We start from the raw sequence: 17,304 nt of genomic DNA on the forward strand, positions 1-17,304 counted from the left end.
AGTTGCTTCTAGAACATCCACTCTACCCTTCTTCTTTAGCTGAACAAAATCCTTGATTTTCTTTGGGGTGGTCTCAGGACTTGGATCACAGTGGGTGTAAGTCAACTGGACAATCCCGTTCCCTGCTTCCTAGTCTCCCTTGCAGCTAAGGGTGGCCACGTCACCCAGTTAGAGCTAATGGGACCTAATGGCTAACGAAGGCACTGCTGGGAAAGCTTTCACTTTCCCGAAAGACGGCTGGCTGTGTTCTATAATACCACCATCCTTCCACATTCTTCCTGCCTTGAATAGGAGTGCGTGGAATACAGCTGTGACATCCCTAACACACCTGTCCGAGAAAGGCCTTGACCTCACTGAGCCACCGAATTATACTAATAAAACATATGCTACAAAACTTCTTGTAACGTATGTAAAATAAACCTCTATTTACTTAAAAATTTTAGCTGGGTTTTTTCTTACTTGCAGTCCTATATCCTAACCAATAAATGCCCCGCCAGATTTTCATTGTACCAGAATATCAAAAAACACCTATATGTAACATTCCAATGTTCAGGCAGTCACATTAAGGGTTGGAAGATGAAAAATCTAAGTCACTCATAAGGACACAACCACAGACAAACCATCTGTAAGTCATCTGTGTCTTTGCTATTCATAGACATAGACCAGAGGGGTCCACAGATCAAGTTACAACTTGTGACAGAAAGGAACATCACCAGAAAACCCAGATATCGCCTCTTTGAGCATCGGTACCTACTGAAATTAACGAAAATTGTCACCTCAAGCACAAATCTGATTGAGATATAAGAAAGGAAAACAAGTTAACGTAAGTTAGTTCCTAGTTTGGACACTCAAGAGTCTAGAAATAGCCACGACAGTCCAACCTAGCAAACCTCTATGATAACCCCATTTTCTCAAGGAGCATATGATCAAAAGGGTTATTGCATGTTCCTCTCAGAATCAACTTCATGAACTGCACTTTTCAGCCGTGAAACAGAAATAACTGAGACATGTAGTTGCTCCATGATGCAGCAGCTCTAAATGCCACTTTCTCCTTCCGCCCACCTCATGAATACACCCTACAGCCAACAAGTTTGATTTGACAAGAAGAGCTTCTTTGGAGACCAAGGCAGTTGCTTCACTGTGGGCCCCGAGGGACAGAGGGACGTCAGGATCATGGAATCGGCCCACACCCTCTCTTTTAAACTGCATGACTGCATCTCCTATGACTAGTCCCAAAGGCAGCAGGCACAAGTCAAAGAATAGCCACTGGTTCCACTGCTTCAAATATGGTCTAGGTCCTGGTTCAGGTAGGATCCCACAGATCCCATCCATATAGTTTGAAGATGGTAAGGTGGGATTACTTTCTCAATGACCTTTTTGGGGTCCATCTGTCTAGGGATAATTTCTTCTTTCAGAGACTGACCGCTGCCAACTTTTGCTTTGGCTGGAAATAAGGACAACTCATTCTTGTCCACACGAGGCCCTGCAAATCACAAGGTTTCTGTGGGTTACATTAACTTAGATCTTGCAAGCAACACCAACCTTGTGTCTAAAAATTTAGAAGAGCAAGCGGGGACAACAGCAATGAAGCTATGAAATGACAGCAGAGATGAACACCCTGGAATCTGGGGGCTTCTTCCTGAGGCCTGGAAAGACGCAGACGACACAGGATGTGCTGGCAGTGGTGGAGTGAGGGCCAGAGCTGAGGCAGAGGCAGAGCTGTGGGTCTCCTTCCACCTGGCAGGGGGCCCCGAACCTCCTGGATCACCTGGAATCTTAACCTCGGTGTCTTCCTTCTTTGGGCCTCTCTTCCCATTTTCCCTGCCCTACACCCTTTCTTTTTATTTCTGTTTCCAAATATTTACTCCTTTATTTTACCTTTATCAGTGGTTTTGCTGGTGTTCATTTACTCTTTTTATTTATTTCCTACCTCCCTCGTCTATGCTATGCTCTTTTTCAACTCTAGAAAATAAAGGAAGGAAAAACTTAAAAGGTCCAGGAAGAAGCTAGTGCTGTTTTACCCGCTCCCTTTTGCACTCTGGTGGAGTAGCTTCTCCTGTAGGAATGCTCGCTGTCTTCACAAACCCATTTCTTTACCTGACCTCGCTCTAAACCAGGCCAGAGAGAGGGAAGGACGAGGCATCCCAGAGACAGAATTACCACTACAGATGCGACCTGCCCGAAGCTGTTAGTCTACTGCACATATATAGCATTTTTAGACCATTTTAGAATACAAGTATCCTAAGATGAGAGATGGCATTTTTCTAGATGTGTAATACACCACTTATCAATGCCACTGTTGAAATTTCCTGTGAAGAAACTGATGCTTTGGGTTTTAAGACTTTTTATCTTTTTTATCACTGGAATACAATTATGAATGCGAAAGGCCAGAAATATCCATTATGGGGTAGGTGGCTGATTTTAAGAGACAGATGCTAGATATGCTGTTATTCACAGATGTGAGAATAATCTTCAGAATACTGATACATAAAACAGAAAGTCCTAATGTTTAAGATGAGGGCTATCACTGAAGCATCTTTCAAGTTACAGGTAAAGAAAAAAACAAGCCACCCAGAGCCAGGTACACAAGGGGGCGCCTATTCCTCAGAAAGATGGAAAGGGACCAGGGACGTCGCTGCCACTGCCTGGCTCCGTGGCGAGAACCCGCAGTCCTCTGCACGCGCAGCAGTTCCAGCTCCACGCCGCTCTCCTCCTGGGTGTGGGCTGAGCCTCTGAGCCCAGGCAGGTGCGCCGTCACTGACTCCGGGCCTCCCTGATCAACCTGGGTTCATCGCTCTGATCCCAGCACAAACGGCACGAGGGGCACTTGCTGCTTTAGCTTCCTGGGTCACACGTGCTCTTAAATCCCTTCCAAGGCACTCAACTAACTTTATCAATATTTACTTAATGTTGGATATTGTACTGTTTGGCTCTTCTGTCCACAGGACAGGAATCGTGTCTGTTTTCATTAACCTCGGGGTCCTCAGGGCTCAGTTCAGGCATTCCATAAGCATTGGTAAAATGAATATCTAAATGGATATAAAGTCATCATCACCAATGAAGAGACCACTCAGAGCGGTTTCCACCAGGAGGATATAAATAGAGTCATGGCTATATATTAACAGGAAAGCAGCAGCAGAGTTTGGATCTGTGTAAAATAACGGCAGTGGTAACACAGTGGGGAATAGGTCACGCATATCCTAAAACGGTAACACACGTGAACTATTTCTTATACTAGAAAAGATGCTGCTACCTTAGCAGCGGTCCATGATGACAACAGCAAATAATGTGTCTGTCTCTATAAGTTTATCTGGTACAGATTGAAAAACACTATTATAATAACATGAACCCATGGAAAATTTAGACATGACTATGCTGGATATAACGACAGAACAACGGATTCTGGCCGGCTGACTAGATAACCCAATGCATAAAAAAAGAAATACAATACAAGAGTTCATGTTTTGCTGAGCAGAAATGCTCTAAGAATATATGCTTAGAAAATAAATGGTTATTGATTTTAAGTTGAAAAAATGAGAATAAGCAACAATATAAAACTACTGTCAACGTCATAATTTTATATTTCAAATTAAATAAGTATCTTTTGAAAAAGTCATATTCTAGTGTTAATGAGAAGTACTACTGTAGTTATAAATAGTAATATATTTAAAATCTTGACAGATTTTCATTATAACGTATTTGTTTCATGACTGTAAATTTACCTGCTAAGGTCCCATTATCTGAGAAATAAAAAGAACAAAATACTCTTTATACACGTGCAATGCTGGTCACCTAATACTTCTGCGTCTTAACATCTTAATCATCACAAGTTTGAGGGGGTGGCATTATGCATATTTCAAAGTATCTTCACTACCCTTACATTTTTCAAAGAATTTTACTTAATTATTGTTTTTTAATAACTGTTCTACACATTTGTTAAAGACAAAGATGACTTTTCCCATTAGCAAAATCATTTGGCTAATTTGCTGCAGTGGGACTGTCTCCACTCAGGTATATTCCTTGAGTTTGAGATGCAGGGTTAAGGGGAAAAAATGGCAGAAAGAAACTGTCTGCTTTTTTTCCCCAAAGTCATCTCAGGTACAAGGCATATTGATTGCAAAAATACATGGTCGACAGAAAGGAATGGATATAGGAAGCAGGCTGCCAGATGTCCTGGTGGGATACCGGGTTTGGCACGATGCCACTTGGGGCTCACCCTGACCTGCAGGCCCTGCAGAAGGACAACACCCAGAGCCACGTCCTTCCCCGCCAGGCACACAGGAGGCACAGCACTGGTTACCTGGACACTGTGGGCAGCAGGAGTCCTGGGTGCGCGAGGGGTTCTGGCAGAGCAGTGGGGGGCACACCTCGGTCTCGCACAGCACCCGTCCGCCGTGGCAGGTGCACTGAGTACAGGAGTCAATGTTCCACGTTTCTCCTTCCACAAAGTACTCTCCGCCAGGGGCGTGGCAAATGGAGGGAGTGCTGAGCTCCGGCTTCTGCACCACAAAGTCATCTGGGGAACGACACAAAATCAAAACGCAAGACATTATTCATCTGCAGTCTTCCCGACTCTTGAAGAACCTGGGGCTGTTTGCCTTAAGGCAGAGAAACGATAAACTGGCTGAACAGTATCTCACTCTATTCTTATCAAGAGAACAATGAAGAAAAGAAAATATTCTCTGCACAGAAATAGAAGACAATGGCAAAAGAGCTAATCTTAGGAAGTGAGAGTCTGTCAGTAGTAATGAGAGAATTCAATCAGAGAATTAAATTACAGGGTGGGACTCCCACTCTAAAGAAAGAGAACAGGGGCCTCTTTGGGCATCCCTGTGACTCTGTAGGAATTGTCTGAAATAAAGATCTCTCATTTCCGGAATGCTTGCTATGGTCCAATTATTTCCACGCTATGCACTTTACCTGTGTTATTTCATTTATTCCTTACACATTGACCTAGTGAGGCAGGTACTATTATCCTGTTTTACATATGCAGAAACTCCGAGTATTAGAATGAGGGCTCAGTGTATTAAAAGCAGACAAGGGATCGTGGAACCCAAGTCTACGTAGGTTGGATCACAGATATGCCTCCAGATTAAATAAAGCTTCTAAATGATCGATGCCCTACGTGCTTCATTGTTCCTGGGATCCTGAGTACTTTTATGTTTGGGAACACGCCCTGCTGTCAAGCAGGCCACACCCCAATCTAAGCCAGCTGCCAGCAACCGAAGCAGGAATGCTCCTGCGGAATCAACAGTCTGGACGTCCTCACCTAAGACTAAACATTTGTTTGGCGATAGCATCATCTAGAGAGGTAAATGCTGAGAGGCTGATGATAACTATGAGTTCTTTTCCCAGAGGACAGAGGTGGTTTTGGTCTCTTGGTGAGATGGTACTGATAGAAAGGGAACTTGATGTCTGGAGAGGTACTGGGAGTTGCCCTGAAGTTGTGCTGGCAGATGAGAAGTATGAAGACATTAACCATATTCTTGTAATCCAAATACAACAAGCACTTCAAGAAGGTGTTGACAGTGTTGAATCCTGCAGAGAAATAGCCTGGAAATGTCACGGCTAGCTCATGCTTGGAGCCCAGTGGAAGTCACGCCCCAGGAGAACTACACTATCACAAGCGGAGATGCTCAGAGCCGAAATCTCCTGAGAGTGAACTGGGGCTGTTACTATTGAAGTGGTGGTCAGCATGAGAGTCAAAAAGGTACCCCAGTTAAGGGGGCAACTTGCAATATAGCTTTATCTCAAGGGAATTAGTAAAGACTGGAACTTGGACTAAGTGGCCATACCACAAAAAACTGACATTAGGTAATACTTAACATTCATAAGCAACTGTACCAAACTTTCCAGTTTAAGAACAGCTGAAAGGAAGGTAATTCGAATGAAAACTGAGCTGGAACAAGATGATAAAAGTGCATTTCTTGTGATTTGCAGAGAAAGAAAAAGTTGTTCCAAAGAGCATCGATAAACTAATGTTAGAAAACACCTGCCTTACTGCTTTCAAAAGGGCTCAGAGAGGACTGGCAACTACTGCCCTGACACGCAGGGAGGCAGTCGGGGGAGAGAGGATGTGTGTCTGTAGGTGTCCTTCCCTGCTAATCCTTTACCACACTATGCTCCTTCAAGGCAAAACACAAGCAGGGACAAACGGACAGAGGCAAAAGAAAATGTGAAAGGAAGAGGGTGAGAAAGAGAGGAAAAAAACCTGAGAGACAATATCACTTGGTACATAATCTATTAGAAGAGTTCAGGAGCTGCTCACTTAGCCCAGGAAGAAAAACAGCTGGGCCCTGAATGCAAGAGGGGAGAAAATATTCTTTAAAGTAGGAGTCCATGAATGCAACAGTTCTGGGGGCTCTAGTCAGAAGAATCCTCATGTGGCAATCTACTAAAGATTTTGGGGGAAAAAATACCTCTGCACAATCCATATATATAAATGTGCTTTTATACATGTATATCCAGATATTCACATACCTATCATAGTATGTCAACAACTTCATGTGTATTTATATAAGAACTTTCCATAAATCTGTAATAGAGAAAAATACTTCTGGTTCTACTGACTTTCAGTTTTTTGGTTGGTTAATATCTGTTCATAGTCATGTCTTTGCATTTCCACCAGTCTGACTCTTAGACTTCTTCCCTGAGGACATGTTTAGCAGAGACGCAGGTACAAATTCATACTCTACACACTCACACCTATAATTAAAGCATGGGTCTTCCTGGGAACAAATGACTTTTCCCCTCTTCAAAGAGTCAACAGAGTTTTATTGTTAAATTATTCATTTACCTTCTGATGCAGTGGACTCTAGTGGTGTTTCACATTTAACTAGCAAAATATGTAGAAATGGAAAGAGTTTTCACACAGAGCGCATCTAACTGAACTATGGGGAAACAAAATACAAGTCATCTCTTCTGCATTGTAATCTGGTCCTCGACAGGGGTATAGGAGCTGCCTGTCACTTTGATACTGTAGTTATTGAGATGTGCAGGATCTCAGAGCTCAAAGGGACTTCAGGTTTCCCTCCCCCTCCCATCTCCCGCCATGGCAGACAAGGCCAACTTCCCTCCCAGGATAGTTTTGCCTTGTTGTCAAAGGACCAGGCCTCAGGCTCCTGACTACACCCTTTGCATAGGCAGACTCATCCACAGGGAGATAGAGGATCCGGACTGAGCAGAGGAAAAACAATCAGGACTCCAAAATCTGACAGTTCGTTTAATCTTTAAAAGAAATCTGATGCAAGACTCCAGAGACTTCATTTCTCCCTGGCTTTCTGGCTGATGTACTGTTTTACTTTGGGTAAGAGAGTTAATTTTTCTGTGTCTGTTTTCCAAATGAAAAACTGTCTATTTTTCCCTAACTCAAAGTGGGCTGCACAGAGGGAGAAATAATAGATATAAAACTGTGTTGAGCTCTTTGGATAAAAGGCACCAGATGAGGTATTATGGTAATAATTACTATTATCGACAACTGTAATTCACACCCCCATGAATTACAAATCTGTTCTGTTCTACCAGTAACTTATCTTAATTACCACTATTATGATTTTAAACGTTTGGATGTGTGGTCACTCTAAATTTCTCCATTTGGCAAGAGTGCCACATGTCCATTAATTTAAAAAAGAGCAACAGCCACAGACTTCAATAATTCTCTCCCTCTCAAATATTACTTTATACCTGATAAGCTTTTATGGAATAAAACTAGCACCAATCCCCTCAAATTTACTAACACAGTCAGCCTTAATATGCTATCAGTAAAATGGAGAGCTGGAATGGAAGTCCATAACCCACAAATCTTTACAAAAACGTCGTTCAAAGACCAGTATAATTGAGGAAACCATTCAAAAATAAGGAGAATTGTTTCTAGAGCTTTAGGATTTTCTCTGGTCTTCGGCTCATCATTTACAGTGCTCGGCTGATTTTGTGGCTGAAAAGTGTTCCGGGGTCGTCCCCTGCGTCCTCCCCAGAGTTACAGGCATGTCTAAGGCCCTGCAAGGCAGAAGTCATTTGCTTGTGGAGCACACAGATGGCAGCCAGCTTTTACCTGCACATGACGGGCAGCACTGTCCAGGATGAATGGTAGGGTTGCCACAGGCAGGCACCGGGCAGGTGATCAGGGCACACATTTCCCGTCCATTGTGACAGTAGCATTCCCGGCACCCATCATGCCAGCTCTCCTCATTTTTATGATGATGGCCATCCATGGACAGACAAGTGCCTGACAGCACGGGTGGCCCGGCTGAAGCAGGGACCTCTGGACAGACAGAAGGCAGCCTGGTAAAGAAGCAGCTACTGCATAGGAGAAACAGCCTGCAGCGTCCTGATGCGGATGGAACCCAGCCACCAAAAAGTATGCCTACATAGGACAGTTAGTGACGTGGGAAATGTCCATGAAAAGAATTCAAGTCAATATGCTCTCAATTTTGAAAAAAGAAAAGAGATAGGAAAAAACCTGCAAATACTTTCTCTTCTACTGGTGAGACAATAGCTGATTTTTTTTCACTCCTTCCATTCTACTTTCTAGTATTTTATACAATAAACAAGCATTGATTTTTTTTTAAAGGGATGTTACACATACATTTAATATAAGCAGAATAATCACTCTGGAAGCTTTTTTCAATGGGAAATTCTGGGCACCTTGCAACTAATAGATTTTTGTTCAGCAGAACAATTGAAACAGTTACTACATTTTTGTTTACTCTGATCCCTTAAACACACCATTAAGGTGATAACTGTCCAACTTTGAAAAATCATAGAACAAAATTTAGGAATCTTTCATTGCTTAATCTGTGGATCATACTGACAAGTACAATGCACTGGGACAGGCAGTGGGGCTGGAGCTGGGTCAGGGCAGCAATGGCAGCTGGGCCACCTGCTCAAGTGGCTTCGGGAACGTCCCAGCTGAGCAGGAAGTTTCAGGCAGCAGGGATACCCGAACGTGTGCTTATGTACAGCTACAGGCTGGCATGTGCTTATTTAGCCAAAGTCTAAATTCTCATGGAAAACTTTTACCAGGAAATACATGAGCAGACCTTTTAGCTATACCCACCCTTAGGAGCTTTGAAATGGGAAGCTTTACTGTATGGATTGTATCAATCCCAGTCCTGAACAGAGGGAGGCTCTATGGAGGTCAAGATAATTGTGCTTCAGGCTAAAGTTCCTGAGATAAGTAAAGTGAAGAGCTAAGAAGTGATTAATTTGGCCAATGCACTTGTCCCCCATATGCTTACTTTAAATTCTGTTCTGAGCTTCTATTCCATTAAGATGAAAGGAAAAGGGAGTCTTAGGGAACAGTGCCACACAGAGAGTGACATTTGTGTCAGAGTAGGCAGCAATCACTTAAACTGTTTCATTTACACGACATCCTTGTGCCCTTTGTTCTGGTGGCCCTGGCCGCTTTGAGGGGGAGGGCGTGTGTTCACACTTACCTCTGCACTTGCAGATGAGACAGCCGTGACTGTCCTGCTGAAAACCCAAGGGGCAGATTTTACTGCATGGGAGCTCTGGACATTTCTTACAGCGACAGATGTCACAGCCGTGCTTATTCTTCCTGGGTAATTAAAATTTTGTCAGAGGTCAGAAAATCAAAAAATCTCAAATGATGCCCAACCGCTAAGACCAAGGGTCAACAAAGTGATATTGCTATTAAGCAGAATGACTTGACTTCTGCTCTCAAAGACTCCCGTAGTGAGGGGTAATTAGCTCCCCACAGCCATGACCGCCACCCACCTGTAACCAAGGCTGAGAATTGCCCAAGCACTTATGTGCTTCTGGGATGTGGCTGTTGGAATCCCAATGACATCACTGTTGATTTAATTAGGAAGAGTGGCACACCACAATATAAAAAGAACCCAAATAAGAAGAGGAAGGAAATACTGTTGGTCAGTGTTGGAGACTAGTATCAGGGGCAACAAACAGTCCTTTGGTTAGGGCTACAGCCTGCTTCACATGACCACATTCTCAGAGAAATTCCAGACAGTAAAAGTTTTAACGAGATACCTACTGAAACTTACAGAAGATAGGAGAACTTAAGGACCCATAGACCTGGGAAGGATGTTGATAACGAAGAAAAGCCTATAGTAAATGTCCAGTAATTACTTCATTTGGTCTAGTTAGAAAAGTGTATCAGCTTTAAAATTCTTCATGCAAAAAGGCTAAACTTTTTTCCTTTAATAAGCTGGAGTGCCTAAATTTTCTGCCAGTCAGAAAGATGATATTAAGTAAATAAATATGTGTTTATAAAAAACATCACAATAGTTTAAGGGGAGATGTTCTGGACAAAAAATTCTTATCCCAAATACCTTATTTTCTCTAAAAGGAGAACGATACTGCCTGTTACCAAAGGAGCTCACCCACCCGCCCTTCCCTTCACTAGCAGCAGGGCAGGACTGAGGACTCTCCGGGCTCAGCATCTCCTGCAGGGGCTTCGCCCTGGCTGGCTTCCTGGGTCTCAGAGAAGAAGTTACTCTATTTCTCTTCATGGTTCATGACACTAACTGCCAACAGTGGTGTTCAACTAAAAAAAAAAAATCTTCTTCTTTTTCATCTTGGACAAATGAAGTGGTTCTAAGAGAAGACAGCCCTGTGGGAAACCCTTGCCAAGTGACAACTGCCCAAGTGACAGTTACACTGCATTTTACTATACAATATGAGAACTGTACACTAGAGTCTACTTATTTATTTCAACATAATGAGAACAATAAATTAAATGAATTATTCACACTCATGTCACATATTGTATCATTTTCAAGATCTACCAAGGCTTTGACTGATTTGTTTGCTCATTTGTTTGTTTCCATCTGTCCGTCCATCCAACCATTCCTTCTGTAGGCACTTGCTGCATAAAGTAACGGTCATCCAAGGGGCACCAACAGCCGCCTCCATCCTGACACTCCCCATAAGGTGTCCAGCCAAGATTCCTTTATCGGAGGTTGTCCTTAAAACACAGTCCAATACTCAATTGTTTGTGGTGGTCAACTGGGTCCTCCCTGAATGTGCCTACTGACAGTAATTAATACAAAGTGAAATCTATACTCCTCTAAGAAATGTCTCTCCAAGATGAGGGCTGGATTTGAATGCAACCTTAATTCTAAAATGTCATAATACTGTAGCAAGCGGTTGTGGCTACTATTTTGATAATTGTACTTCATTTTATATCAGAAGTTAGGCTAAGAAATGATAATACTCTTATTGGTATCATATTCATATTTTAGGATTAAGAGCAATGATGATTTGTTTGCGGAATTTTTAAGAATAATGTTCCCAAATTAATCATCCAATTAAAATTAGAATTAAGATCACACCCAAAACTAGAATTTTCAAAAGCAAGAATAAAAATGACTGAAAGAAGATGGGCAAGAGATGCTGAATCTTAGTCCCTTATAATTCCCAGCACTACGCAAATATAGCCAATTGGAAAGATAGAAAGATGGAAATGGAACAGAGAAAAGAATGATAAAGCAAGATTCTGAAAGGTGATTTTTTTTTTAAGGGACCAGCTGGATATAAAGGGCAGTAATAGATGCTAATATAGACATTAAAGAAGTGAATGTGTGAAATGTCTATTTCCCCTGGAATAATGTAGATTTTCATGGGGTTTCACTCAATAAAGAATATTTAAAAATATAAGTCATGGTCTTTATCTCTAACAAAATTCATAAAATCTGGTGCTACATAAAGAAAAAATATTATAAATGCCGACTAGCTCCAAGATAAGACATCTAGGCTTGGTAGGTAAGGATGCTGTCTGTACTGCAAATGAGTGGCTGTCAACCGATCTTAAAGAATTGCTTAAATAAATGATCACAAAATAGTTCCTGGGACAGCTGTGAAAAGGTGTGTAGCACATATGACACTGGGACCTCACGACAATACCATCCCTCAGGCCCTCTGGCAGTGCCTAAAGGACCCTGCTATGGAGAAGTCTCACATAACAGGCACAAAGCGTGTGTTTGGCCCACCTCCATAAAAAAAATGAGAATAAAATTTGATTCTTATCTTTGGAGAAACAATCCTTTCCCTGCCTTCTGAATCGCCTAACAAAACAAGTACAGATATTCTGGACTCGGTGAATCGTTGATTCGTTCACAAACACACAACGGCTAACAAAAAGGGTATGTTTCACTAAATTACACTTAAAAAAAGAATAGATTTTCTGGGTTAGGAAATACGTACAGGTATCCGAGCGGACAGTACTTGTCACAGATTATGGGTCTGCACCTCTTGGGCCGTGGGCGGCACTGGCAGATCTCACAGCTGTGGGCATCAGTTAGGAAACCGAAGGGACACTCCAAGGTGCAGCCTCGCTTAAGGCCCGAGCACAGTTCCTCCCCTGTGAAGACACACAGACGGCACGTTTCTTCCAAAGGTGAACAGACCAGAACACAACGATGCTTCAATACCTTCCCCAGATCCTCCAGTCTTCCGCAGATTTACATTTCTCAGCTCTACCATAGTATTAGTCATAGACAAAATCTATCGATTGTGCTATTTCATGGTTATCTTAACATGACTCCATGTGTTGGTAGTAATATACAAAATAAAGTCCAACTCTGAAAAAAATGAATTTCTGAAGCATAATTGAATCTGGTAGGCTCTGGGTGAAGAGTAGGCAAGTAATTACTAATCATTAATGACCGAGAGCATTTGTTCATGAACTTTTATTAGTCACCTCCAACCACTGGTGACCATTTACGTTAAAATGTGAGAAACACTCCCAATTTCATTATATATTTTATTTCTATTGCATACCCATGATTAATGCATGTTCTTAAATGTTCATATAATATTTACTCTTATGGGTGTTAGATGGCATCATATTTTACATAGTATGCAGCATAAAAGATTTCTTATCCTTCCTTAAAAAAAAAAGTACATCACTTACAACATGATAGAAAGTAAAATACTCAGTGCTACATTTAGACATTTTTTTCTTTACGTGCTGACAAATATCCAGGAATTTGGATATGCTTAATTGACTAAAAAATGCATGTGTTGGAGAACTATCCATATTAATGTTTACCTAAACACTATTTGAAATGTTCAAACTGTCCCCTGTTAGCAGAATCTGGAGAGATGTTTACCTGTCTTCTGCTAGCCAGTGACAATATTATTTTACAAGGAAAAAAAAAAAAAAAAGGAAAGTAGCAATGGTGACAGGCAAAAGAAATTACTGCAGAGATTAGCTTACTGTAAAGTCTTCTAAAATGACTTTAAAAGGTGATAAAAGGATTACCAGAGGAAAAAAGGAATAAAAATGGTAAGGTAAGAAAAGCACGCTTAGTGATATAAATAAAACGAACTGTCTGAATTAAATGCAGAATTTAAAAGATAATCACATTTAAAGATAGGAACTTGATATGGGGATGGCAAAAGTAAGACACTGTTTGAATATTGTTCTGCAGGGACTGGGAAGATGGGAAGCAGAGAATATGGCTGGAATGATAAATGGATTTTTATTTTATCTGGACATCCTCTAAGCACAAATATTGTAATAACGCGCAAGTCACTAGGAAAAACAGAACACATTCGTCCTCTCCACACACAAATCTTATAATCTAAAATTAAACTGCAATGAACAGGTGAAATGTGTCCATGTTTTACATAAATATTTTAAGACAGCATCTTTTGTGAATCTTAGTTGGCAATACTTGCATATTTAATTTGCTATCTTTTAAAAAGGAAAATGTGATTTATGCTATAATTTTCTACTTTGTCATTATCATAAACCTTTCATTACACATATTTAATATAACCTCATGGGTCTATAGCAAACTGTGAAGCAATCGCTTGCTAATTTGCATCCTTAAAAGAGAAATTCTAAACGGCTCATTTAAAAATTTGTAATTATATGACTGAAAAGGTCATCATTTTTCCTCTCCCCTTACTAAGGGGATGATGGAGGAAGGAGAAGACTCTCATAGCCACATTAGTTTTTCTGACACAAAAGTTCTAAGTTGTGAACTCATTTTTCTATCACAAGAATTTTTAGATCATGACACCAAATGGATTATGATGGGAAATAAATTAAAAACATTCTCAGAACTTCCCAGAGTAAGCATCCCTGGTGATTAAATTCCTTGAAACTTTAGAGTTTGAGCACCTTTATGCCTTTATTTTTTCGGGTCCCGTTATAAAACAAACAAACAAACAAACAAAAAAAACAAAACACCAAATAGTTTTTCCACAGACTTTGATTACCCTTAAAGAAAGAGGTTGTATCTTTATTCAAATTTAAACAATTTAATAAAAACTAAATTACATCTTTAACCTACCTCTGCTTTGCAATGGAAGGGAATTTCAAAGAAAGGCTGGTATGTTTAAACAAAAACACAGAACATGCATTAGAAGGCAGACTGGCTGTGCCACCTGGGAGTGGGATTCTCTAGTGCTTCCCTGACTTGGGACCACTCTCCCATGCCGTGGTCTGGCTTATCTCGATTCTGCTCATCAACAGAAGGGAGCTCTAGAGCTGAGCCCTGTTTCCTTTATGTACACAGCGTAGGGACATTAGTATGGAGTTCAATAAATATCTGCTAAACGAATGCATCAATCAATGCCCTTGCTATTTACGCCTTCACTCTCATCAAGACTGCCATATTAACAGAGAAATGATAGCATGAAAAACTTAGATAGTATTGAAAACTTTCCAATATACTGGTACTTGTTAAACATCTCAAAATACCATCTTCTAGTTCAGAAATAGAGAACATTAAAGATTAGAAGGCAGTCAGTCCTATATCCATGTATATTAATTTTAGACTTTTCCTAAGAGAAATGTGTATCATCAAGGCAAACATTTCAATCAAGAGCAGAACAGAGATTAGAAAAACAGTAGTCACAGAAAGGTGTGTGGCGAGGTTACAAGTTTATTCGGAAAGCTTTAGTACATCACTCAAGGCAACCATGGAGAAAAAGGTGGTTTATGTTCATAATTTTTCAGCATTATGACTTTACTGTGATCTAAAAATGCTTTCTAATCCACAGGCGAAAATTACCATTGAAGAGAAAGTGATGAATGAACAGGAAAGGACAGAGCCTGTACATCACAGCTGGTTGACAGCAACTACACAGTAAACCCTCTATTCATTCTGGGGAAAAGATGCTTGTTTGTAGGGCCAAAATGTGGCACAACTACAGGGCACACCATTCATTCTTTATTAAGAATAAATACCATGTAAATTCCACGTAGAACACAATGTGGACGGTGCCTCCTACAGTTGTGTTGCATACTTCTTTGCTATAGTATAGCAGGTCCTTGAATAACATTGTCTTGTTCAACATCATTTTGTTGTAACATGGATGAGGGGGGAAAAAAACATCAATTCCTGCCAAGGGCCACTGTCTGCGGGGAGTTACCCATTCTCCCCACATCTGCATGGGTTTTCTTCAGGTACTCCAGTCCCCTCTCACATCCCAAAGGTGTGCTTGTCAGGTGAACTGGCATGTCTAAATGGCCCCAGTGTGAGCAAGAGTGGGCGTGGGTGCACCCTGTGATGAGACGGCGTCCTGGCCGGGGTTGGTTCTCAGCTTGCACCCTGAACTGCTGGGATTGGCTCTGGCCACCTTTGACCCTGAACTGGAATAAGTGGGTTGGAGAATGAATGAATACAAACTATTGCATAATAAAAATTTGTCAAAAAAAATACCATAATGATATAGATGCATGACAGTAACTGATGAGGTATGAAAGCACGCAGGGAGCCACCATACTTCTTACCGTGTTTGCACTGTGTGGTGGGAAGAGAGGCGCCTTACAATTTTTGCTTTGCAAATATTTATTCCTCGATTTACTCCACCACCACTACGACTGCAGTCACTCACTAATTCACCAAAAATTGGATAAAGAATTATCTCATTTGCTTTTATTCATCTTTCTTAAATGTATGTATAGCTCACATTTATTTCAATGTTTAATATTAAAGGGGTTTCGGGTCTTTATTTGGAAATTTGGTGGTTTTTTTTTCCTCACAGAAATATGTTGTAGACACTTAACTCTAGTTTCTATCAATTAGCCTATGGTGAAATTGGTTTCACTATATGTTATTTCACTTAAAGTCATAGTTTCCAAGAACCTACTGATGAAATTAAGTGAGGACTTAAACTAAATTTCAAACTCTTGGGTATTGACAATTACTATCAACCTGGTATCAGTTAAGGATGATCATGAAGTTCCTGACACTACTAAAGAAAGAAATGCAACACTGCATATAGTGGTTCCAATCCTGACCTTGACAGGTATAAGCTTAAAACTACAATGCAATGAAAACAAAGAGCCTGCCTCCCTGTGTTTGATGCTGCAACCTTCTTGGAGTGCTTGATTCAGGCATGTATTTCTTGAAAAATTTTCTCCTTGCTACTATTAATTTTACATGTCTGCATCAGTTTCTATATAAAAGCAGTGTTAATTCTTACAATTAAAGAATGTTAAAGCTGGAAGAGAAATTACAAATCTGGTCAAATCCACTTGATTTAAAGATGTGGACACTAAGATGACAAAAGACTGATGGCATTTAATTCATACAGATGGCATTTAATACAGAGTTTATATAGTAAACTGATGTGTTTTATGTCCATTAAGTAGAAACAAACATTTTGGTTAAAAAGTAATGTTATTAATAGCTTATGTATCAATAAAATCATTTAAAAATGATTTTAGTTTTAATTTTTGTTGTCATTGTACTTTCTTAAACATTTTCTGCCATATTTCTTTTCCTTATTCTAAATATGTCTTTGAGGAACTGAGTCGGGAATAATTTGAACTCTCTGGATGAGATGTTCTTGATGCATTCCTTTGCTTAGCAGTGTTACAAGAATGTTATTTGTTGCAGGTCAAAATAGCAAAGCTATAATATGTTCAAACAAACGAATCCTTTGTCATATACTTGCCACACATTTCTGAAGGACAAGTTTCCACAGGGCTTTGATTTCCCTCCTAAGGTGCTTACCAACGTACCACCAATATGAGTCAAGGGTAAGGATCCTTTGTATTTTTGTTGTATCCGTATAGTGCTTAGCAAGTAGCAGGCGCTCAAGAAACGCCAGATGGATGAAAGAAGGAATGAATGAGCAAACAACAAATCAATGAAGAGAGGAGAAATACCTATGTGGTGCATCTTGAAGCCAGTGAAAGCTAGGTTTAATTCATAAGAGAAAATTAGGTATAAATGGTTAAAAGGTTATGATGGGATGCAGAAAATATAAAGGAGAATTTTAGACAAAATAAATACTCATCAAGCAGCTACAATGGGGAAAAAAATACATCATCATTGACTACAAGGAACTTTCTTTTTTTCTAAA

At 40.5% G+C, this 17,304-nt stretch overlaps 1 protein-coding gene across 2 annotated transcripts in view; it reads right to left on the reverse strand.

The window, feature by feature from the left end:
• Window positions 1-17,304, reverse strand: part of CRIM1 (cysteine rich transmembrane BMP regulator 1) — a 188,765-nt gene that overhangs the window by 24,936 nt on the left and 146,525 nt on the right. The window contains exons 9-12 of one of the 2 annotated variants that reach the window (XM_069495226.1): window positions 12,181-12,337; window positions 9,435-9,556; window positions 8,051-8,260; window positions 4,301-4,516 (exon numbers count right to left, since the gene is read on the reverse strand). In XM_069495226.1, the coding sequence (XP_069351327.1) occupies window positions 4,301-4,516; window positions 8,051-8,260; window positions 9,435-9,556; window positions 12,181-12,337 (705 nt within the window). The remainder of the gene's footprint in view (window positions 1-4,300; window positions 4,517-8,050; window positions 8,261-9,434; window positions 9,557-12,180; window positions 12,338-17,304) is intronic. The other variant, XM_069495227.1, reaches the window with a different exon arrangement.

Source organism: Eulemur rufifrons, chromosome 19 (genome assembly GCF_041146395.1).
Source record: "Eulemur rufifrons isolate Redbay chromosome 19, OSU_ERuf_1, whole genome shotgun sequence".
Lineage (NCBI taxonomy): Eukaryota > Metazoa > Chordata > Mammalia > Primates > Lemuridae > Eulemur > Eulemur rufifrons.